Source organism: Xyrauchen texanus, chromosome 41, assembly GCF_025860055.1.
Source record: "Xyrauchen texanus isolate HMW12.3.18 chromosome 41, RBS_HiC_50CHRs, whole genome shotgun sequence".
Classification (NCBI taxonomy): domain Eukaryota; kingdom Metazoa; phylum Chordata; class Actinopteri; order Cypriniformes; family Catostomidae; genus Xyrauchen; species Xyrauchen texanus.
Window position 1 is genome coordinate 19,629,841 of NC_068316.1, and position 24,653 is coordinate 19,654,493.

General features: G+C 35.6%; 1 protein-coding gene across 10 annotated transcripts in view; it reads right to left on the reverse strand.

Annotated features, from left to right (window-relative positions):
- The window catches only part of LOC127634639 (eyes absent homolog 1), a 60,146-nt gene extending 40,052 nt beyond the window's left edge, over positions 1–20,094 (reverse strand). Inside the window, exons 1-7 of one of the 10 annotated variants that reach the window (XM_052114262.1) lie at positions 19,826–19,945; positions 12,311–12,438; positions 11,213–11,278; positions 9,011–9,088; positions 7,159–7,225; positions 5,619–5,764; positions 3,372–3,509 (exon numbers count right to left, since the gene is read on the reverse strand). In XM_052114262.1, the coding sequence (XP_051970222.1) occupies positions 3,372–3,509; positions 5,619–5,764; positions 7,159–7,225; positions 9,011–9,088; positions 11,213–11,278; positions 12,311–12,434 (619 nt within the window). In that variant the 5' untranslated portion in view covers positions 12,435–12,438; positions 19,826–19,945. Of the gene's footprint in view, positions 1–3,371; positions 3,510–5,618; positions 5,765–7,158; positions 7,226–9,010; positions 9,089–10,361; positions 10,596–11,212; positions 11,279–12,310; positions 12,439–13,956; positions 14,627–19,825 lie in introns of those variants that run through there. The other 9 variants (XM_052114263.1, XM_052114264.1, XM_052114265.1 and 6 more) reach the window with 9 other exon arrangements.
- Positions 20,095–24,653: the final 4,559 nt, after the last annotated feature.

The window sequence follows — 24,653 nt, forward strand, 5'->3', positions numbered from 1 at the left end:
CTTTGCTTTGTCTTATTTAATAACCATCCGCAGTCAAGTTTAAGCAGGCCAATCAGCACTGAAAATGCTCTGCATCTTAAGTATTGGCATTTCTTTCCATGCAAACACACCTCCTTTTAATGCAAAATAGCCTTATTATAGATTGTGTTTCATTCACAAAAATTTGCAATTTTCATCATACTTCCACTGCAAGAGTAAAACAGACACAAACCTTAACACAAACTATGCAGGTTGTGAAGGGCCCCCAATCCGCTAGGGGCCTCCATGCTATCGAAGACTTTACTGGTATTTCTTTTAATGCAATCTTAACCACAATGGTTAAGATTATGCTATAAGGCGTTCAGAATCGGTCTACAAAATCAGAACTGTGCATTTGCGCCATTGCCTGATCTGCATAATTCCTGTAGTTAATCGAGATATAATCAGCGCCACATGAATATATGTAATCCCCTAATCTCCACTAAGTAAAACACAATTACAGCCATGTAATTAATTAGTATTTATTTCTGAAATTGTGTTATTATAGTTTGGTTACAATTCCGATAATTCCTTCCTAGTTCGTGCAATCTCTAGTAATGCAACACTGCGCGACAACTCCAAGACCTCACCAGACCTAAGCCAAGAAGGTACTTATGTGTTCAATTTTTGAATCCTGATCACAGACACCCAGCACCATTCCATTAGACATGAAAGAGCATGGAAAAAAACATTAATTTAATTGCATTCCCTCAGCTGGGTGCAGGCTGGCTCTGCTGGGTTAATAGGACAGCAGTTGGTATCGTATAGATGGTGGTCTAGGCCTGGCCATCATGTTCAGGCTCTTCCTCAGAGCCCTGACCTGCCCAATCGATGAGTCATTGAGAGGAAGCCGATAGGGACAGACTGGCCTGGTTAATGGTCATCTGTCATCTGCTGTTGCAGTTAGGGGCTAATGTATTTTATGGCCGTGTGGGCTATGTATGGCAGATTGAACAGAAGGCACAGTGGCCTCCGAGAATCAGAGGTGGGTAGAGTACCCAAAATCTTTTCTCAAGTAAAAGGACAATTACTTTAAAAATTATTACTCAAGAAGAAACTAGTAACTAACTAGTTACATCCATATAATGGACGATTATGCCCCAATATTCCATTACATAATACACATTTAACATGTACTATAGAATAATAATTATACTACTACTACTACTAATAATTATTATTATCAATGGAAATTGTCATAATACACCCTTGTGTTGTTTCAATCCATATGACTTTCTTCAACAGACAGAATGTAAGCCTTATTGTCACCATTTATTGTCACTGCATGTTTTTTCCTCCATATTTTAAGGGAATGGTGACTGAGACTGTCAGACTCTAAATTTCTGTCTAACATATTTTTTGGGTTCCACAAAATACACAAAGTCACAGGTTTGGAACAACATAAGTGCAGGAAATGATAACAGAAAATTAATTTATGGTTGAACTGAATCAATTTAAGGATGCAAGCTAACAATCTGCAAAGCATGACACATTTACACTTAATGCAGATGTTTACATGGATTTAGGAACTGATATATTGCAACAATGATATCAAAATGTATACTTAAAAACTGAGGTCATAGGAGCCCATAGTTTCAAAATCACCCTGAAAATGACAATGACACAGACAAGCCCACGTTATCATAATCGTCAATATTTACCATGCTGCAATTTTAATCTTGAAATATCCGCTTGTCTTGGTGTAAAATAAAGGCTCTGCATGACGAAACTACACTTTTTCATGGTGTGAAGCAAAGAAAGTTTTTATTTGGCATGCTTGCTCCAGTTGCAGTGAGGAGCTTGACTCGAGTGACAGAGCTCTGCTCTGAAGTTCTGCTGTCGTAAAATCCCTTTCAAATATCTCTCAATAAATTACACATTTATTTAAATGTATTAAATTAAAATCAGTAATGTAACAGGAACACTGCCTATTGTAAAAAACAAATTCATAAAAAATTTACTTGAGTAAGATTGAAAAGTACCCACCTTTAAATATACTCATAAAAGTAAAATTTTCCCAGAAAATTACTGAAGTAAATTCAACAACGTAAATGTAGTGCGCTACTACCACCTCTGTATAGGATGGCCCATTTTTACAGCAAACTCAGTGCAAAGTGTGACAAGTGATGTCATTCAGAGTTGAGGAATAGTACACCCAAAAATTTAAATTCTGCCATTATTTACTCAACAGACCAAAATATATGTAATAGTAATTAATATAATTTGCTGAAAATCTTTCCCTTTGCTCTAGCGCTAATATCTCATGCTCCATTTTGCATATTCAAACTGGTGCTCCAAGCTCAACACACAATAGAACCAATGGAAATTGGTGTCAATGACATTAAAAAACTCTTTTTGAATCTACACATGAGCTTTGACTACCTTTATGGTTCTTTTATGGTGTTTTTTTGGATGTTAAGATTTTTTCAATGGAAAAGAGCAGTGTAAAGAATGTTTAAAATCTCTCCTTTTGGTTTCCATGGAAGAAAAAAAAAAAAAAAAAAACCACCATACAAGTTTGAAATGAAACCAAGGTGAGTAAATCATAACATTTTTATTTTTATTTTTATTTTTGAGCAAATCAAAGAACTATTAATAATACAAAAATTCCACCACAAATAACAAAGAGAATGACAGCATTTTCAATTCCAAGGAAATTCTGCATTTAACAGTATGAATAGATTTGGTGCAAAAATTGTGTATGACACTGGGAACCCTTTCTCTCAATGGAATTGAAAAGACCTTTAGACTGCAGCATTCCTGCCAGCACAACATTTACAGGCCTGGTGTTGAAGCATGATTATAGCAGCAGTTTTTACTTATGAGGCATGGAAAAGAAGCTTCCACAGACCGCAGATGACACATTATTTATTGTGAGATGCTCTGGAGAGCTTTCAAAAACGTGAAGATGTTTCTACTGTCACACATTATTTGGAGATTTGAGAGCTCAAAACAGCGCTAACCGTTGGAGGCATGAAGGAAAACACTAGAAGGGGAGGGAGAAAAGGAGAAAGACAATGTCTGAGACAATGTCTTCTAAAAAAATCTCTGGGTGGTAGATAGTTCACTAGATTTAAATCTCAGTTCACAAGGGCTCAATTGACTTCCATGCAGTGACCTTAAACTGGGGGGCAACAATTTTTTTCCATCTGTGTTGTTTCTCTTAAGGCCTAATGCAAAAAAGACTGTGTCTAACTACAACACAATATAACCATCTGCTCGGGGATGTTATGAATTGGTCCGTATCTGCCATTAATTGTGTCCTCCTTTGAAGGGGGCCAGAAAGGAATCACGGCTCTATTTTGCCACTCCACCAGAGGAGGGAAAGAGAAAAGGAGAAGGGAGATCCTGACCTTGCATCTGGTAACTGTAAGGTGCTTGTCCCGTCTGAGGCGTGGAGAAACTGGAACTGTAGCTGAGGAAGCCGCTCTGGCCTGGAGACTGGGCCTGGGTTAGTCCACCCTCTGTCTTGATTCCTGCCCACAATGGACCTAAATCAGTTAGTGACACCAGAGCAGCATGATGCACAATCCTCAGTGTTACTTCCTCTAGGTCATTAAAGTAAAAAAGTCAGTGGCTTAGTTCTCACTGGGCCATGGTTCAAGCTATGGAAAAAGTACTAGAGGTAGGGATGGGCGATACTACTTATTTTCTTTTCGATACAATAGCTAATATCGGCAACATCAATACCAGTAACGATACCTCTATTAAATGGAGAATAAAAAGGATAATTATAGCCATTTAACATGTGATATGAAAGCCATCATTTAAACATTTAATAGGCCTAAAGACTTCTATAAATGTATATCAACATTTTTTTTTTTTTTTTTACAAATGTTTACTTTCATACTAAATAAATAATAAAATTTCTATTAAAAAGAAATTATTTTCTTAAAGTAATATTTTGGGTTCAATACAAGCTAAACTCAATCGACAGCATGTATGGGATAATATTGATCACCACAAAAATAAATTGTATTTAAAAAAAGCAAAAATCTGCATTACAGTGAGGCAATTACAATGGCAGTGAATGGGGCCAATCCATTAACGTTAAAATACTTACTTTTTTAAAAGTACAGCCACAAGACATAAACAATATGTGTGTTATAAAATTGCTTACTAATATATTCTGTGTAAAGTTATTTTTTTTTTACTTTATTGCCATGACAATGTAATGTCGACAAACCTTTACACAACTGTAAAATTATGATTTAGTAAACTTAACAGGTCAAATAATTCATGAGTTTTAACAGAAGAATTAATGTAAGTGCTTTTATAAAATTAGAAACTCGTCATTTTTGCCTTTAAACTCTCCAAAAATTGACCCCATTCACTTCCATTGTAAGTGCCTCACTGTAATCTAAATTTTTACTTTTTTTTAAGAAAAGGAGGGATGAGTAGAAATAAACATTGGTAATCAACATTATGACACAAATGCTGTCGATTGAGCTTAACTTGTAGAGAACCCGCAATATCCCTTTAAGGGCTGATACGCCCATTCCTTTTGAGAGGTAACAGCAATAACTTTGAATTGAAGGATTTTGTAAAGTTTGTACCAATCTCAGCAAAGGCTTCCAAGAATTTTCTGGTCACATAAAAAACAAACTTTACAAAAACAAACTCAAAGTCTTTTGATTAGATTGAATCAGGCCCAATGCAGGTTTGCAATTTGCTTCCACTCAAACAAACACCGGAACTCTCTAGAGCGTATTCGAGGTTGTTCTACCTAAACAACATTATCTGTGCGCATATTTTCGCAAAGGTTTCAGTACGTTCAATCCCTTGGACAAACAAAGGACATTTATAGGTTTAGCTGGGCTCTCATAGTGTAACTCCACTATAAATGTCTCGTTTCTAATTGAATTCTTCATATCTTCGTAATATGTGTCAAACTAGCATAAAATAAGAAACTGTCTGGACGAGTCTGAAGATGAAAAAAATTAAGTTCAGCAGAGTTCTAAGTTTTGGTTGATGGTGTGAATAGAAGCTACAAAAGCCTGAAATAAACGTCGGCCTAATTTCATTTATCAGTATATTTTTATCTACACTAAGTTGATTATGCTACATGCAAAATGCTAAACTTGCTGAATGCTAACTGCTAAAAATTAAGCTATGCATCACATTTACTGAGTTTCAGTTTCAGTTATCTACATTAAAATGGACAATGATCATTGAATAAAACAATAAATACCATTGTTACAAAAATCATAGTGACTGGTAAACTGCATTTAAATGTATATCATAGGGAGCTTGGTATTATCCACAAAGTTTATATATATATATATATATATATATATATATATATATATATATATATATATATATATATATATATATATATATATAAAAACATATATTCAATTGCAAAGGTTCTTAAAATGTATTACACTGCTTAAAGGAGACACCATCTCAATTTATTTAGATTTTACAGTAGTAACAATACATTTAGTAACTATGGTATTTTGCCAAAAACTATTGTTACCATGGTACATTTTTGTTTTGTGTTTGTCTGCTTAAGTGTAGAGCAAATGAAAACCTGGATAACAGATCTTTAAAATGTAGAAAATAAACTGAAATGCCCTTTCTCTTGCTGCTGTTACCATAGGCTGGAATTCCATAGGGCTGGCCTGGCTGGGGGTATGTGCCATAGGCAGCAGCCTGCTGCATTCCTGTGGTGTATTGCGTCTGTCCGTATGCGGCCATATTTTGGGCGGAAGGAGTTGGAAGAATGTGTGGATAAGGTCTGCTATTTGAGAGCAAAAATAAGAGAAAAGGGAGACACATTTGTTTTTACCCAAAAGCCCATTTCGTCAAATTCTCTGTGATTCTTCTACTTATAGTGTTGTCAAAAGTGCCGGTACTTCGGTACCAAATCGATACTAAAATAAAAAAGATGTAATGATACCAGTGATTCTACAGTACTGGTAGTACAGAGCACACACTTCATTCGGTACCTCGGTCTTACTGACACACGATTGCTTTCAAATGCTCACATGCTTATTTGAGCGTGTACTCCGTTACTCCTTTTATACTTAAATGTACAACTAATCAAATTAAAATCATGATATGTCCTTGTGTGATTATTAAACAGCAAAATGCTGTAATCTTAGTCTGTATGAGCTTTAAATGAATGTGTGAAGAAGACCACTCATACAGAGCACTAATCCACAGAGATGACAGAGCAGAGCACTAATCCACTCTGAAGTGTTATTTTTATATAATTGATGTAATTAAATCACAGCATTTGCGCTTCAACGATCACACTGAGCCATGTATCAAAATGTATATATGTTTGTCAAAGAAGTTAAACTTCCATCATAAAATGCACATCAAAATAAAAGCACAATCTTAAAAGCGAAATGCTTTATATTGAATAAATGGCAACAGAAATATATTATAACTGGATAGTAAAATGTAAATTTTTAACTGCAGATATAGTATTAATGATTATAATAATAATAAATCTAAATACTGATTAATTAATAATAATTTTAATAATAATAAAAATTAAGCAATACATCACAAGCAAGAGTACTTTTATTATTATACTTGTTAAAGCTTTGGACACCATTTTGATAATGTAATTAAATTAAACTTTAAAACATGGAATTCTTGAAAAATTATTTTAAAAAAGGGAAAAAAAGGATTTGGGAAAAAATAAAACAGATTTCAGTAGGGCCCTACTTAAAAACAAACAAAAGTTAGAAACACTTGAAGAAAACGCGCATATCTTTGAATATATTACTTACATTGAAATGTAACTTTAAATAGGCTGAAGGTGTGTGTTCAGTAGCACATTATCACATAAGCACAATTTTTCTGTGGTATCGAAATTACTATCGAGTACCGACTACTGACATTTTGGTACCGTGACAACACTAGCTACTTAATAATAAATATTTTTTCAAGCTGTGAAATTGAGAAAAATTAGGCAGCTGATATACATTGTGAAAGAAAAATGTATTGTAGTGGAAGATTTTGCAAGATAATAATTACAACAGATTTTGGAGTATGCAAGCTGCAGACATCAATGAAAACAAAGCAGCAGCAGAGTCCAAGATCTGGCAGAAGGATCTAATTAAAGGCCCAAATGAAGTTGGATGCTGCTTATTTTTTAAAGAAAAATAAAAGAAGCCTTACTTGGAAGGGTAAATCTGGGGAGAGAACTGGTGAGTTTGTCTTGGGCTGAAGCCACTGGTTCCAATGGCTGTGGAGAGTTAAAAAGAAAAGAGGCAAGCGCATATTCAAACATTAAAAAAATAAGGTAAATATTATTCTTTGCCAACAGAACTTCTGGAATCCAAGGAAACAGTAATTACATTGCATTACACTATTTATTTCGCTAACCTTATTTTAGGTGGAAAAACGAAGAGCAATAACGAAGGAAAATAATCAGGTAAAATGTGAGGGTTTTCTGCAGACTGTATACATAAAAACCTACACACAATGGAAAGGCCTGGTGTCCACACACACACATACAGCAGGGAATGATGTATAGCAGCGGTCAGTGAAGGGCTTTAAGTGCACTGTACAGTACAATAAGAAATCAGCAGGCCTGATTACAGGCAAGTACTACACATAAAAAGCTTTCATTAGACACACACCAGCCCTGTGGTTCCCTGCGCTTAATGATGTTGTGGAGGGCCACTCAGTTAACTCACACAAACACTACAGATCAATATGAGAACTGTTGATGTGCCAGTGAATGCAAGACTTCTGTTTGGGAACTGTGGAGTTTTGGGCTCAAAATGTAGTGCTTTTAAGGGTACCTTTCTTCTCAAAAAACTAAACAGAAACCCTTAATGTTTATTAATATGAAGAATAATAAAAACATAAAAATAATATACATTAAATAAATATTTTTTTTCTAATTTATTTATTGCCATTGAACATTATTTTACATCATTATAATTATATATATATTATTATTATTATTACTACTATGTTCAGGATTAAAGTTTTTTGATGGCTAAATATAAACCGAGGTCTTTTGCGCATTACCATTTGTAGGGTTCGGATGTCTCTCTTTAGGGGGAAATATTATGAATGTTATGAAGCTCTTGCCTGTGTATATAATTGGCTGTGACATCTAAAGTAAGGGTTAGTTAAGGAGCTTTTGCTCTATGTAACTGTATTCTTTACACCCTGAGACGGAGGGCTTCTCCCTACACTTCAGTGCCTGGACAAACATTGAACCGCTGCACTACTGCATCCCCTGAGTATAAAACAGTCTCAAATGACTCAATTTCATTCATATTGTCAGAGACAGAAGTCTCGGCCATGATTTATATGAGTCTAAAATTAAGGTATTGGGTACTTAGTCAAATAGGTAGGGAAACAAGACAAATTAGCAGGAATGTAATACTCCATGAAGAGTTCTCACATTCTCTGGCATTTTCATAGTAAGTAATGGGAGTACTTTATAACACGGAGTAGACCTACCTAAAATGATATGCTATAGTTTGAAAATATGCCATTGAGTGTATAACGTTTATGACACGATGCAAGTGAGCTATTTTAGTGGCTCCAAAAGGCTCTGTTGTGTGTTTTTTTTTTTTTAGAAATGAAGCAAAAATAGGCACTTAATTTACAGTATCTGTCTCTTTCTGTATCTATCAAAATATACATTTGGTTTACATTTTTAATATTTAATATTTTAAATAAATAAAATGTTACTTAATATTTTGTAAATATAAACATGCATACCGTGGTTTGGAAGGCAATTCGAGGTTTCAGAATCTTGGCTTTGTGGTGTTCTACTACAGCTGACGTTGGGTGTGAGGGCCACAGGGATAGGGCAGAGTGTGTGTGTGTGTGTGTGTGTGTGTGTGTGTGGGGGGGGGTCATAACTCAATGCCTGTTGGCATGGGAACTGAGGCAGTGACTTGTGCTATTAGAGCTCCAGCCAGCCACAGGGACACTTCCTGGGTCTCTGCTTATCAGTAACCCATCTCTGAGATCATCTCGCACCAGCAGTGTGTGTGTGTCTTACCTGATCCTGAGAAACCGTCTAGAGAGCCGTCTGCTACAGAGGTGGCGATTTCACTGCTGCTCATTGGCTCTGTTTTAACTGCGAACAGAAGGAGAGCTGCATTTGTGACACAGCACTTACCCAATACTTTTATATAACTCAGTCATACTTTCTCTACCCTGTGGCCCCTGTGCTTGTAAAGTAACTATACTTAATCTCAGGTAATGTGCAAATTTAAAACATGTCAGAAAAAAAGATTGTAAAGCACTCATCCAAAACGTTTAATTGGCTGACAATGTGGCATGGATCACAGTATTCATTAGGAGGTTGGGTTTTGTAAGGGTGCTATAACCCACTGTGGAAAACTGTGGAAGAGGCTGCCAATGAAAAGTTAATCTCTTGTATAAATAAGAGAAGGACACTTGCTTCCAATTCACACAGCTCTTCTGTTGATTTAAAGTTGGTAGCCATACTGAATGCTCTTATTTATATCCAAAAACCTCTTCAATCTACTAGACGTATTTTACAAATACTAATTGAGAGTACAATAGAAAATCAAATATAGAACATATATATATATATATATATATATATATATATATATATATATATATATATAATAATTTCCAGTTAAAATTGACCTTTTGGTTAGTGCCAAATCATCTATTCTAAGGCCATGTACACACTAATCTGTTTAAGTTTGAAAAGTTTTCAGCTGTCTAACGTCAGTTATGTGCCGATTTAGACCGTTCCAGTGTGAATAAGAGCTGTAAACGTACCAAAATCAGTGCGTTGTCATACACAAATATATTCATTCGGATGTGATCTAAACCTTAGGCCACGACCACACCAATTCATTTCAGTTTAAAACCTTTATTTTCAAAATATGCATTCTGTTTTCTTTTTTCAACATTTTCGTTGTTTTTGGTGGAGGAAAACGCTGTTCCAGTGTGAATGAGAGGTGTAAATGTAACTAAATGAATGTGATATGAAACAATAATGTATTAATGTGGTCATTTCCTAGATCTAAGGCTACATCCACACAAATACATATCTTTTCCGAAAAATTCTGATTGGATGAACTATGTTTGCAGCCATTGTAAAATTATTATAAATGGCCACCTGTGATCGCACATTGTATATTAATGTGCCAAGGTGCTACATTGCTTGGCAACTTTAAACAGCTACAGTTACTCTAGGATAACTACATTAGATTGTTCATACCAATAGTTATTATGAATTAATGTAACTGTGCATTACAGTGATTTTATCATGTGTCAGAACATCCCTTACTGTAGTAAAATCACTGTAACGCACAGCCCCTTGTGGCTTATTGCTTTATTATTGCACAATTAGTCACGTGATTTCTTACCGGAAAGGTTTTATGTAGCATCAAGGGAAAACAGGCAAAAAAAAGGTGGAATTTAATGGCAGGAGTAAACTGTGGAATGCATGGACGTGCAGCATAATTGATATGTCAAGGCAATGCATGATATATAAAATGTGTTTGACCCAACTGCTCCAAACTACAATGGGGGCAACCCGGAGACTATTTCACAGCGTTTAGACAGGCTTGGATTTTTGAAATGAATTCATCTTTGTCTCAGGAGGGGGTGGGGTGGAGGGTTTACTTTAATGAAAACATTATTCCCTCTGTGGGCACAGAGTCATGCCCACTGAAATCCCTCATGGCTAAGGTAGCCATCAGCTTGTCATGTCGAACATGTTGCAGCTACGCTCGTCTCTCAAAGGAAACACATGTCGATGGGAAGTGATTTGAATGCACACCAACACCCCCTCCCCTCTTGAAGGGATACAGGAAAATAGTGGCATGGAGCATGCAGAAACTAGCGCAGTCAAGTCTTATCACATACCACACATAACCATAAAACTGTCCTGCTGAACACCAAATAAAGAGCTAAATGCACATTACGCGTGCCCACAGCTTTACCATTCATTGACAGTCTAGAATCATAGCCAAAAAGTGTCAAACCATGCTTTCAACAGATTCACCAGAGCACAACACAAAATGCCAAACAAGACTCCGAATGAAAGGCACAATAGTTGAAGCAGAGTACGTAGATTGAATTGGGTTTTCACAATTGTGAATATAATTAAATAAAATTGTGTTTGCCATAGGGCAAAATGAATGCATAACAAGTGCTAAATTCAGATATAACGCCAAGTATTGTCCTTTCATTGTTGCACCAGAACTGCACAAACCTGCAGCGGACTGTGAACTAGAACTTAACAACCAGTCAGCTGTGGTAAGCATAGTGATGTTATCACCTATAGGGAGAAAGAATTGGACAGAACACATGACAATCTGTACTGTCACAGTTTGGGTCTTACCACTAAAGAAATGGAACAAAACCACAGTCAAGATTACATGATGTAAACTACTTCGGAACTGATTAAAAATCATTTAGCCTGCAAAATGATCTCTAAAAATTATGAAATGTATAGTTTATATAGTCCAAACATAAAGAAGTGTATTTATGCAATGCTATAGCGCACTGGTAAAGAGATTCTAAAACATTAAATGTATAAAAGAATTTAGTTAATGTATACAATGTCAAAAGTAGTAACATTCAGTTGTTACCTTAAAGAGACATAGTAACTTGATCTAACCCTTAAAATTAGTTTTGTAAGTGTAACTCAATTTATTCAGGTTGATCACTGGTTCAATTATGTTAAGTAATATTTTTGACTTGATTCAAACCAGTTAATTTAGATGAATGAAGCACATTTTTATGTAAAAAAAAATTCTGTGTAATTTGAAAATATACAATACATTTTCACTCAAATATAACAATAATGTGTAACCTGCTGAGGGAAAAAAAGCTAAGTACACTGTAAAAAATATTTGTCAGGTAACCTGCACGGTAAAAAGTGCAATTTAAAATGACTTTTGTTGGTGTAACCTAATACCAATTTAGGTTGTTTCAGACATGTTAAATAATATTTTTGACTTTAATCAAACCAATAAATTTACATATAACCACGTGAAGCACATTTCATTAGGCTAAAATTTTGTTCAGTTCAAAAATATGCTTTAATACTTTAGGTTATGCCAACAAAACCATTTTAAGGATTAGATAAAAAATAAAAACCTCCTTAAGGTAACAACTGCACATTTTCTACATTTTACATTGTAGTTAAGTTACAAGCCAGATTCAACTTTATAAATGTTAACAGGGGCATAAACGATACAAAGAGGGAATGTGCGGGTTAAAAAGTGCTCAACTTGAGAGAAACCGTGTGCTATAGCACTTATTAATCATGAAGGTATACGGCCTGCAAGAGGCAGGAGGGACGTACCTTCAGTGCCATTAGGTGTCATGGAATTGTTATTTATATGCGAGTTGTCGATGCTGGGACAGTTAGGGGACTCACTGCTTCCACTTACTCGACTGTGTGGACTAGCTAGATCCTGCATTTCCATAGACCTGGGAGGAAGACAGACACAGATACGGTCATACACAGACCAGCAGACATTAGCACTGAATGACACACACTCACACACACATACACACACACACTACTGAAAACTAACATTTAGCCTCACAACCAGGTGTATGAAATATAATGCTAATTTACAGTAAATTATTTTATCATAAATAGTGATTTTGATACTGCATTTATTTTTTAAAAGTTAAATAAAAAAAGAAGAAGAAAGGAATTATGTATGTTTGTACATTACAGTATTTGGCTAGGCTTAAAATATTATACAGCTATTTCTTTATAAATTATATTATCAGCATAACAGTTTGAGGGACATTTGGATTTGAATTTTTTTTATTTATGTCTTAGTATTTGGTATGTCCACGTTTTACTTTAATGACAAAATTCACTCGTGCTGTCTTTAGCTCCACACATTTGTGCATAACCTGATTATGTTATTCCAGCAAAATGTCAGTGTAACAAATTAGATTTTTTTTTGCTCAATGACCTATAAATAGTGCAGAATCTTTATGATTTCTTCTTCTTTTAACATTATAACATTTCTTTGTTTTAATGTTTTTAAAATCATTAAACTATGTTAATTTCAAGTTTTAAATTCGATTTTGAATCCCAGATTTGCCGTGTGGACTCAGACTTTTGAACCACACTGTGTGTGTATATATATATATATATATATATATATATATATATATAATTATAATTCATAATTATACTCATGTAGTTTAAAATATAAAAATATTTCAGAGACAGAGAAGCAATTACTAACCACAAAATAATCATAATTTTACAGAGCATCACAAATCATGAGGGCGTTAATTAGGTAATTAACTCAAAAAATATTTTTTACAAAGACATAAACTACATTTAATGTGAGCATTCCAGTGGCTCCTCAGAGAAATATGCTTTCCCCTGAGGCACATCAAACAACATTTGACACAAATTTAACAATTAATGAGACATCTGATGATTGATTGACTTTCTCATTTTAAGCATTTAAAATTAACCACCACTGGCCCCATAGCGTGCAGTGCAATTTTCATACAATCATATTCTCAAGCGATCGCGGTGTGATTGTGAGGCCTTAAACCTCAATGAGACAGAATGAAGAGTTCACTAAAGCATGCTGTTTGCTCTGGCAAGCGTCTTAATTGTTTCTTTGTTTATGTACTAAGAGCCACGCCACTGAAAACATTATTCTATTGGCTCCATTGTACACTCACAGGATTTTATTATGCATAGCAAATGGAAGGTCAGGCCAGTGTGTGTTTGCGGTCAGATGAATGCATGCGTGTTTGTGTGTGTTGTTAGCACAGCCGCAAAACTAAAACACACATTAGTCTCCAGAAAAGCATTATTGTGCTAATTACGCCACAAACACAATGCCCTGCACGCTACTCTGCCAGAGTCAATTAGAAACGGTTATGTCGCTGCTATCAACAAACCTGTTAACTTTCACAAAGAGGAGGAAATAAGCAACATTTTATCAGTGTAGATTATCATACCTCTTTTTAACAGTTGTTCTTAATCCGCTATAACATATCCGTTACATCGTAGCAGCTAAAATTAGTAAAAGAAGAATCCAAGCCATGGAGATTGTAAAACAGAACTTCAAAAAAACGCCCCTGTCCGAGAACTGTCAAATGTTTTGCCTAAATTGGTGCATTGACTGCTAACATTTCCCCAACGGAGTGGGTTCCCCTTTAGCAATATTTTTCGACATCTCTCTTCCTTAATTCTTGACTTTTTTACACTTACAGCAGTTTACAAAAACTTCCAGACACTTCCTACATGTCCCGAGGATTTAAACACTAAATTCACCTGATTCGCCTCTGGAAAACGGCAGGACTTTGCTAAACAAGTGACTGTTTCTCAGTGATGCTTCTGGCGGCAAATCAGCTCCCTTCTTACCTGAAACTGGATAGGCCTGAACCATCTGTGTCAAATAATGTCTTTTTCTCTTTTCTCTCTCTCTATTTCTCTCTCTCCCTCTCTATTATTTTTATGTCCAACTGCCAGGACCCTAAAAACCAATATCACTCCTTGTTATTTCAGCTCGTTGTCATTGTGAAGAGCCATCCGTCACACAATATACGTTGTCTGAGAAAACATTTCGGTTATTCTCGCGCAGAATGGGAAGAGAGAAGCTGGTGAAACAGAAAGGCAGATTGTGTGTAGGCTCACCCCCTCCACCGCTGTTTCCTACTACATGTCTTCCCTCCTCCCTCAGAGAGAGAGAGAGAGAGAGAGAACAGCCGAATGACGGAAAGGTGATTCATCATTGGTCTACGACAGCTGCAAACTGGATTAGTCCTCCCCCAATCAACATGCAAAGCAGCTTAGCCAAGGTAAGCAGGAAAACAAGGGGGGTATGGTTCCAGGAGTTTGAGTTTTGGGTGAGTGAGGTGGGGGCGCCTGCTTGAGGTCACTGCCACTGGGGGGGAGATGGGAGTTTGTTGAACAGAAGCTAGTCAAGCATGACACCCCTAGCATCTTCAGAAGATCTTTCATCTGCAATTGACACTATCTGAAATTTAACTGCTCCCCCTCTCCTGGCACACTGACAGTTCTTAATGTTGGTCAGGGGGGATGATTGTGACTTTGCCTGAGGCTTTGAGTGATGCAGGGGGCGACCAGTGAGAACGCAACAACAGAACCACTATAGACACCACTCTGTTCATCTCTTACAGTAAGGCTGGGAAAAAGAACAATGCAAACATATGGCAACACATATGTTTTATATGCACTTTAAATGGCACTATTACTCTTTTTAGTTCACGATTACATTCTGCTGTCCTCCTCCACTCCAACCACAGCAATGCACATCAGAAAAGCTGTATAACTGAAGCGCTAAAACTCAATATCAGACTAGACCAGACCAGGGCCAAAATGTTTGCTCTACGGATGGATCTAGGTCACGCTTATTCTTCTTTTCCACCAAAAATATTAGAAGTCTGAAAAATCCCTGGATGAATTTTTAATGGTGGACTGTTTTCATGAGATGTAGTAACCTGAGATGTTTGGTCTTGGTGTGTTTTTTCGCCCCCAGCTCTTCCCACTATGGCTGAGCCATGATGAATAATGGTCAAGTTTTAGAATTTCTCCCTCATCCTTTCTTCTTTATCTTTCAACCCTGTCCAAACATATCAACACACTTTTATAGTCTACATACAGTATATTCCCAACGTAGTCCAAAGCTTGAAAGCAAAACTTCTGAAATTGTATAAAAAGTACAGCATACATTTCAGGAAAGAAAGATTAAGGAAACAGCGCAGGATAAAGAAACAGGGACTTTTTAGTGGATTGTGGTGCACCTGTATTCTGAGCTGAGAAGTTTTGAAGCATTATGCATGCTGGTCTCATGGCAGAGCCTCTCATCCAGCAGGTGATTTCGCCAGGTGAACAGGAAAGGTAGGGGAGGGTTTTGAGGGGGGCTTTTAAAAGCAAAAACAAGCCCTTCTCCTGTACTGCTACATATTTATTGTTTAAACAGAAAGACGACTGCATTCAGCATCTTTGATGTTCTTTTTAATTCAACCTGAACCGAGCTGCCTTTGATGATCTCAGAATAAAGGAGAGCATTGGAAGTGTCATCAAAAAAGCCAAACACGCTTCACTCACAACTGTTTGCACGGCTTTTTGTCTCGCTTTGCTTATTTCAAGCACTGCGTTTCCATCGGCAAACACTGCTGGGCTTTTAATACTGATCATTATAGAGCAGACGGGCTGTCCTGAATCCTTTAATTCTTACAACAGTCAATAACAAGTAGGGCACAAATATTTGTGCACTTCATTGGAAAACTTTATGACACTCCTTTATGACACCATTTTAGGATTAAATTGGAATTTATTTATATATATATATATATATATATATATATATATATATATATATATATATATATATATATATATATATTAAAAGCAGAATAATTTTTTTCAAAACTCTAAAATTATTAATTAAATCTTAGTGTTTATTCTAATTTTCCTGCTTGCTTTCCAGCACAGTTTATGAGATTTTCATTTTATAGGGCAAGACATGAATATTCCTTTTTTTATGTAGACTATGCCAACCATGTGTTGCAAGTTACTTGTTTTGAAAATCAATGCTTTAATCAAAATAACTATAAAACAACTAATCCTAACTTAAGCTGGTCAGCTGAATCCACATGGTGGCCCAGGAAAAATAAATCCACTTGCAAAGAATGTCGATGTAGACAACAATTGAACACAGATGTCACGAGAATTAGACACAGTCTACAAAATGCTACACTTCACTTGACTCAAGAGTATGTAGCAAAGAAATGTGCACCACCATCAAAACACTGATTCGATTATTCAAAAAATGGACATTTGAGAAAGAACTATAAATGTGTGACTGTAACATCGGAGATCATTTTATTGCAGGTACATGCATTCATGTCCTTACCCACCCCCCCCCCCAAACATAACTGGATTATGGATTTAAAATATGAATGTACTAAAATACTGACAAAATGTAATTAAATTATGACATGAAAAGTATCCACTCAAGACAATCAATACATTTTGACACACCCATAGATGCTGTATGAGGTTCGTAAACAGGACTTGCACTAAGATATTATAATCCCAAAGCCAAGGACACATATTTATCACATATATCCAAAAAGCACACTTTAACACAAACTCAGAAAAATTACTACGTTTATTTTTTAACTTAAAATGTAATATCACATAAAAATTTTTTTGAAATGTATATATAATTAAAATGCTAATTCTTAACATGTGTGATGCGGTTTGTTGATGCGCAATTTGTCTCTTCCATTTTGTTCAATCTGACATGGAGCTCGAGCGATGGAAAGCGCAGCTACATTAAATCTGTTAATTCGGAGCTCTTCAACCTGCTAAATTATTTCCAGAAGTTCATTCGCTTTGAGTGTCCATCAGAGAAGATTTAAGATACACATCTGATCATGTTCTCCCCACCGCAGCGCACGGGGGAAAATACTTGACCTCTATGTAACTGCAAACACGTACATTTGTATTGATAAAGCATTAACTTTTAATGTAGTATTATATACATTTCTTGTTTTTTCCTTTTAGATACTAAATAAATACTGCTTAATACAATACGATATGAAGAAAGCCTATTTAATTGTATACATTTTTAAAACAAAACAGGCACAAATATAATCAGATTGGAATGTCAGTGACTAAAAAGTGGATATGTTTGAAAGCACAAATTAATATGTAATGGTAAAAATATTTTTCTATTGCTTTTTAAATTTACTACAAAAATCTTCATCTACACAAACATCCTAAAAGCGAGAGAAAAAATGATGTCCAGGTTTAGCTCATCCTCTGCTCCCCTGCTTAACTAAACAAACTCCTTGATTACATGTAAACAAACACAAAGGAATTTGTGAATGTGGAAGAGCCATAATCAATTGAGCTTCACAGCCCTTATTTCCTTCTCCCTGAGCGACGTTTTCCTGAGACAAACAGTGGCATGTTAGCAAAATAACACTTTCCTGCATTAAGCAAACAGCTAATTGCCACAATCGGTTTCCGCTGTCTCTATCTCATAAACAGTGGAACGTAGCAGTTTTAACTAACCCTGTGTATTTCACCACACTCTATTTCCAGCTCGGAAACAGGCTCCGGCCGCACACATACGGAAAACATTGGGCCTTCGGCAAACATTGGCACATTGTGGAGCTGAACAAATGGGGGCTTATCAGGAAGAGCTTAATGCAGTCAGACTTATGCCTTATTAAAACAAATACAGTGTGTAAACAATCCGAATCAAGCAACCCATTATGAGGTAATTAGATAAACAGGGTTATTGTGTGAAAAGAAAATGAAAGGGGTAGCTTAAGGCAACACTGTTAACACATTGCGAGTTTGAAAGCAGCTGCCACAGTAAGATTTTATTTTTAAAATGACAATAAAAGCATGTTTAAAAAGGGGACTTTTTGACAAAGTGATTTTTACTTAATTAGTGCACACTATGTCACTATGTCAAAACTACCAAATAAAATATAGAATTATTCTATTTTAGCTTTGAAAAAAATGTGCAAGCAAAGCTTAATTACACATTTCACCATAATACAAAAAAAAAAAACATTACATTACATTTTCATAGAAACTAATGTACAGACTTGTATAGAAAACAAGACTCTTTCTAAAATGTACAGTTTTGTTGGTATTGCGGTGGCCGTCTGCCGATATCTTACAAGACACCAATCTGCACCCTGGCCTGCCGGTCTGTCTACCCTAAAGCATTCCTGCCTGCACCAGATGGCATTACATGTCAACTGCTAAAACTGAACTGGTTTTGTTTATTCTGCCAGCTGAATGGGGTCTTCTGTGGGTAGCCTGTTGTGTTTTGCTTGTTGGATGTAAAAACTGAAAATTATTAAGCAGAAGGATTTTCAGACTACAAAGGAGGGCCAAAATGTATAATTGCAGGGACTCATTCACCTGTTTTAAAGTATTAAAAAAAGACACTCCTCACCTGAAGGCCAAGGAGAGGGACATTTTTTTAATTCGAAACGGTTGAAGGTGTGAATCAGGTGCGTGAACTCTCTGGTGAGAGAGGGTCACTGGGGATTTAAATTTGAGCGGCAAACTGTGACAGAAACATGTTGTCTTACACTCTAAAACACTTTATAATCAAAAGTGTTTGCAGTAAAATTAATTCTTAAATAGAACACATGTGCCTACTTTATCAGAAAATTACAAATAAAGTGTTAAAAATATTATAACTGTGGGAATGTGAACTCGGTATACCATAAAATACCAGTCCTATTAAAATATATATTTATTATTATTATATAATTTATATGTAAACATAGCTATAATAATAATATTAATTATAAAAAACCTTTAATAAATGATCTTTTAAAAGACACTTCGGCAATATATATATATATTCATTTTTCTTTACTTTTCTGGTATTGGTGTTATTGACAGGGTTGTCAGAACCAGATTTTTCTTTATTATTATTAAACAATATTTTTATAAATTATTGTAGTAAATTTACACAATTTAGGTCCAAACTATACATCAGATTGATTAAGCAGGGTTTTTAGATGTATATATTTTGCTGAGAGATCACTAATAACAATTTGCTCTGTCTATCTGATAAGTTATTAGTGGTTTAAAATCACTGTCATCTTGATATTTGATGTGCATAAAAATATGCTTTCAAAAATATATCAATTTTAAAGCACTCTGATTATGGGCAGTTTCAATACTCTGAGCTATATTTGCCTAAGTACAAAGTTTGCAAATGACAGAGAAAGTTTAAAAGTGAAACAAGACTGGAAACTCAAAGTGCCAAATATAAAAGTAAAAACACTGTAAGTAAATGATCAAAAAGGTACTCACTACAATTATGGTAGAATCCTTGCACTTTTTCTTTTATTCCTCCTTTTTTCCCAATCTTCTTTTGAGCGTCTGTGTGTTCCAAAGCAAATGAAGAACTTTTGAAAAAACTTCTCTCTGACTCGAAACACATAGATTACAGATAGAAGATAACTTTTTTCTTTTTCATTTTAAGGGTAAAAAGCCATGGAGCCCCATGCTATATCTCAAGAGACAGAGTTGTCCGATTACTGCTGCAGGCAGTGACTAGCTTGTGTCTGAGGAAGAGAAAAAAAGAGTGAACGAGAGAGAGAGCCGGTAGGGAGTGTGTGTGTGTGTGTGTGTGTGTGAGAGAGAGAGAGAGAGAGAGAGAGAGAGAGAGGGAGGGAGTGATCTTGCAGTTTGAAAGCGCAAAAAGTTGCTTGCTGCTCTCTCTCACAGGAAGACTTTAGTTTGGAGGACGCACTGGGGAGTTTTCTTCACACTAGCCCTCCATATGTCATTCAATCACAGCTTTAAGCAATATAGCTCTTCCCCAGATTGTATCAGTGATCCTAAGACAATGAAATGGCAGAGCCTTTATGCATCTCTGATAGTCTTCTGGATCTTGTGGCTCCGCGCACACACACAACCCCAGGGCATAGCTTTTTTCCTCTCCCCTTAATTTTAATTTTATTTTCCTTTTTCTGCCACAACTCAGTTCAGTTCTTTTTTTGTGGCTGATTCTTTCTGTTTTGTCCCTGACAAAGATTCCCAGTAGGTATGCATTCAGTAAATGTAGTTGGTAAATGATGGAGTTTGTTTTATTGGAACAAACTGGCTTGTCCGATCAGTGTTATAGTGGAAGCCCTCCATCAACAAGTAGACTGCTCACTGCTGTTTGCAAGGTAATGACTGCCGTCTGTCTGCTCCAGCTTATTACTTCATTTGTTTCAAAAGTTTACCTTCTCTAGTCCCACACAATGGAATACTATAAAATGCAATCTATCACATTCTGTAAGACAGATATTACTATTGCGGATGTGCTGTGCATTTAAATACAAAATGCAAATGTTTTTCTTCTGAAAAAAAGGACTGCAAATGTAACATCAAAATAAATAAAGATTAAATTGAAGAAAAAATGTATAAAACCTTGTGGTATAGTATTTCAAAGTTACCTATCAAAAAGTTTCAAAGGGACAGACATTTAGGAGAAAATATTATAATAACTTAAATAAAGTGCCAAAACAATATTGTACAAAGACAGTATGTGCTTTAGTATATTTATGGGGCTATAATAAAAATAACAAAATTTGCAATTGGTGGTTGTGGTAACATGCTCACACACACACACACTGAAGATGTCGGTTTGCCACAATTAAACAGCAGCCTTATAAGGGACAGCAGGTCAACACGAGCAAACCTTTGCTGTTCTCACCTCAGTATAAATAGACCCAAGCTTGACTTTTGCACGTCTTGATGGGCTGTGCTACTAAAGCAGTTGAGATGCAAATGCACACGCGATTACGCTACAGATGTGCCTACAGGTAAAACCCAGAGTTTCACGTTTCAGCCTCTGAAAATTAAATATATTGCATTTTGAAGAGGCTCTTGATAACTCAATAGTCTAATAAATGCAGAGGGAATCTCAAGTAACTATTTGCCGTAGCTGAGGGGTGTATACACCAATCGAGTTATAGCCCCCTCTCTCTCTCATATAAAATTAACTTTCAATGTAATTTTGCAGTTATTTTGAAATTGCACAGAATAATTAGCCCAAGTTATTTATGTCTCCCAAGCAAACATTTTCATTTTCCCTCAAGCAAAGTCATCTTCATCAACAGAAAGATGTTGAAAGGTATGTTTCACATTACTGTACCGTATAAACTATAAATAGCACATATTCAATAAGACTGAGATAAAAATTCTGAAAGATATATAGACTCATTAAAAGTGTGAATTACCATAAAAAAACATATCTAAATTCAAAGTAAATTTAAATCTTGGAAAAATAAGTTGTTAGTTTATAGGTATAAATAATAAAGTTCTCATATACTGTTTATCACTCTATAATACTTAATATGGACTGGGGGAGAAGAGGTGTGCTTTGTGTGAGAGCATACATTTATTAAATGGTAATAAAACAATAATACATGTTTTATAAATATATACATTTTTAGAAATTAAACTATTAAGCACAAACATTTTGTAATTGTATTTTTGTGTGTGTGTGTGTGTGAAAATGTAACTGTTGATTTAGTTTCCACCTGTAAGAGCTATATCACTTCTAGATATCACTTCTTAGCAGACTTATTTTTCCCCTAGAAAAATAAGCTTAGCAAAATGGCCCTTTAGAATAAGACAATCAGGCTTGAAATGTTCCTACTATGTGCCTATGATTAATTTAACAAAGATGCATTGATAGTCCTAGACTGACATCAGTGCTAAAACATTACTTGCCAAACACTATATCAAGCTAGAAATATGAGAAGTGGGTGAGATTAAAAGTGAAGCCATTCTTTATTAAGGATTATCTTGATGGGACCCTGCAGTCTTGCTGGGAGGCTGCAGAGATGCCTATTTGAAATGTAGACACATGGGGGATCTACTGTGTCCTGTATTGTACAGGGTTTATCAAGAAATTATGTCACAAATACATAATTATGCTATGATTCATGCATTGCCCACAGCTGAGCCACTAAAACCAACTGCCAGAAGATGAGCTACTCATTACTCACTAAAGTACTTCAACTGAAGGACAATAAACGGATGCCCTGTTGGAATGTCATTATTGCTGTTGTATAGCAGATTCTATGTGCATTCAGTTATACTCAGGCCCACATTGAATCATTGTGCAGAAAGCTCCGCAGATTTCCGCAGAATTAAAATACCATTAACAAAGTTCTCACATCCCCTGCCTATTGCGATTATGTTTATGAAATACTTTGGCTAATTGGATTAGGTTTTTAGACACCAATAAATGTGTAGCACTCTCTCTAAGCTACAAACATAACACATATCCCCCCCAAATCAGTGCAGAAAATGTGAAAAATATGTAGATTCTGTCTGGGCCTGGTTATACTTCTTCAGATTATTGACAATATGTGTTTAGAGCAAGCTGACAAAACTTTGTAATAAAATACACAGTGATTATTTTGTGATCAGAGATCTTACACTGTTATTAAAAGAACAAACTAGTACCACAGCATCACAGTTCCTATATTTTAACGTGTATATTCCATACATTTGTTTGCATACTGCTACAAAAGTGTTTACACAATGTCACACTTTGGGGAAGATCGAGTTCCTTTTTCTGCCTGCAGTCCCAGAACATAACACTCTAATGCTTCCCCCAAGATAGGAAACTTGAACTCCAGGCTTTGTCTAATGAAAACAAGTTTTACACATTTTACCTAAAAAAAAAATACAGGTGAAATGTTTTGCTATTGATGAGAAGAAAACAAGTTTCAGGGCCTCTAACAGGTTGAAGTTGGGAGAGGTTGCTGAGAGGTGATTTTTCAATCAGTTGAGAAGCTATTGGTTCATCTATCATAGTGATTTTTTTTGTTGTTGCACTGAATAACCAAGGCACAAACAACTCCCTTGAGTGCAACTTCATTCTCAACAATGTAAGAAAGACAACTATAGGTGAAACAGGAGAGAACTGGATTACAATCGTTATATGATAATCTCACGCAGAAGATCAGGCTAATGGCACCTAAGTTAAAATCAACACTTACAAATGAGCGTGTGTGACCAGGCGCGAGGAACAACATTATGTATTGCAATATTTCAGATAATTCAGTATTGAGAAACAATAACCCTTCTGCTTACAGCACAACTGATGGTGCCTGTAGTTTCAATGAAACACAAACCACAGACCATTTTTTATATAATCAGAAAGAGTGTATGATGCCATGTACTTTGTCATATATGTAATAGTATCTGAATATTACAGTTGAGATAAACTGTGAAATGCAATACTGTCTACAGTATTATAATAAGTTTTACCCTCACAGTTCTTGTATTGCACATGGTACAGTATAAAATAAAGTGTTGCATTTTAAGCCTGGCCCATAACATTCTTTATTATGATGCTTACATTTCAAAACCATTAACATATTATTATGAAAGGGACAATAAAACATTTAGCATAACATTAGATTTTAAATGTTAGCATTCTTATTTTGTATTTTGGTTCAACTTGTATTTGTATATTTTAATAAAAAATGAGTTGGTGCACCCCCTGTTGAAGAACCCTGTTCTATGGCACTTTGTGATATGGACGTTGTGGATGTTTGCAGATCCCACTTTACATATATGCATTTTGCAGTGTTGTGTAATTTCGATTCAGAGCATCTTGCATCATGACATATAGCGTGTATCATTTCTATATCATGCATTGGGATGAAAAACAAAAAGGATTCTAACTCTTAATCGAAAAACCCAATCCTGTACCATTGCATTCATAAGTAATGGGCACGGCTAAATTTGAACACGATGTACAAGAAGGTTTATGGATTACACAGCCTCATCAGTGGGTGTTTTTCTCTTCTCCTGTCTGATTTCACAGACTGCACCATCAATCTCCAAAACTCCATTTGCTGATCCAACCTGCAGAGATTCATTTCACTGGAAGAAAGGAGAACCAATCAGATGAAATCAGCTCGCTGAGCACCATGCCCGCTTTTCAAATACTGTCTTCATTTCACTCGGGGGCAATCTTTGATGATGATGACAAGTTGTCACCACAATAAAGATTTTGACAGAACAGACAGATAATTTTAAAGCCCCTGAAGGTAAATTAGTAGCAAGCAAAGAGCTTTCAAGTGGTGAATGAAAGCTGCAGTGAAGCCCTTTTATTCTATAAACA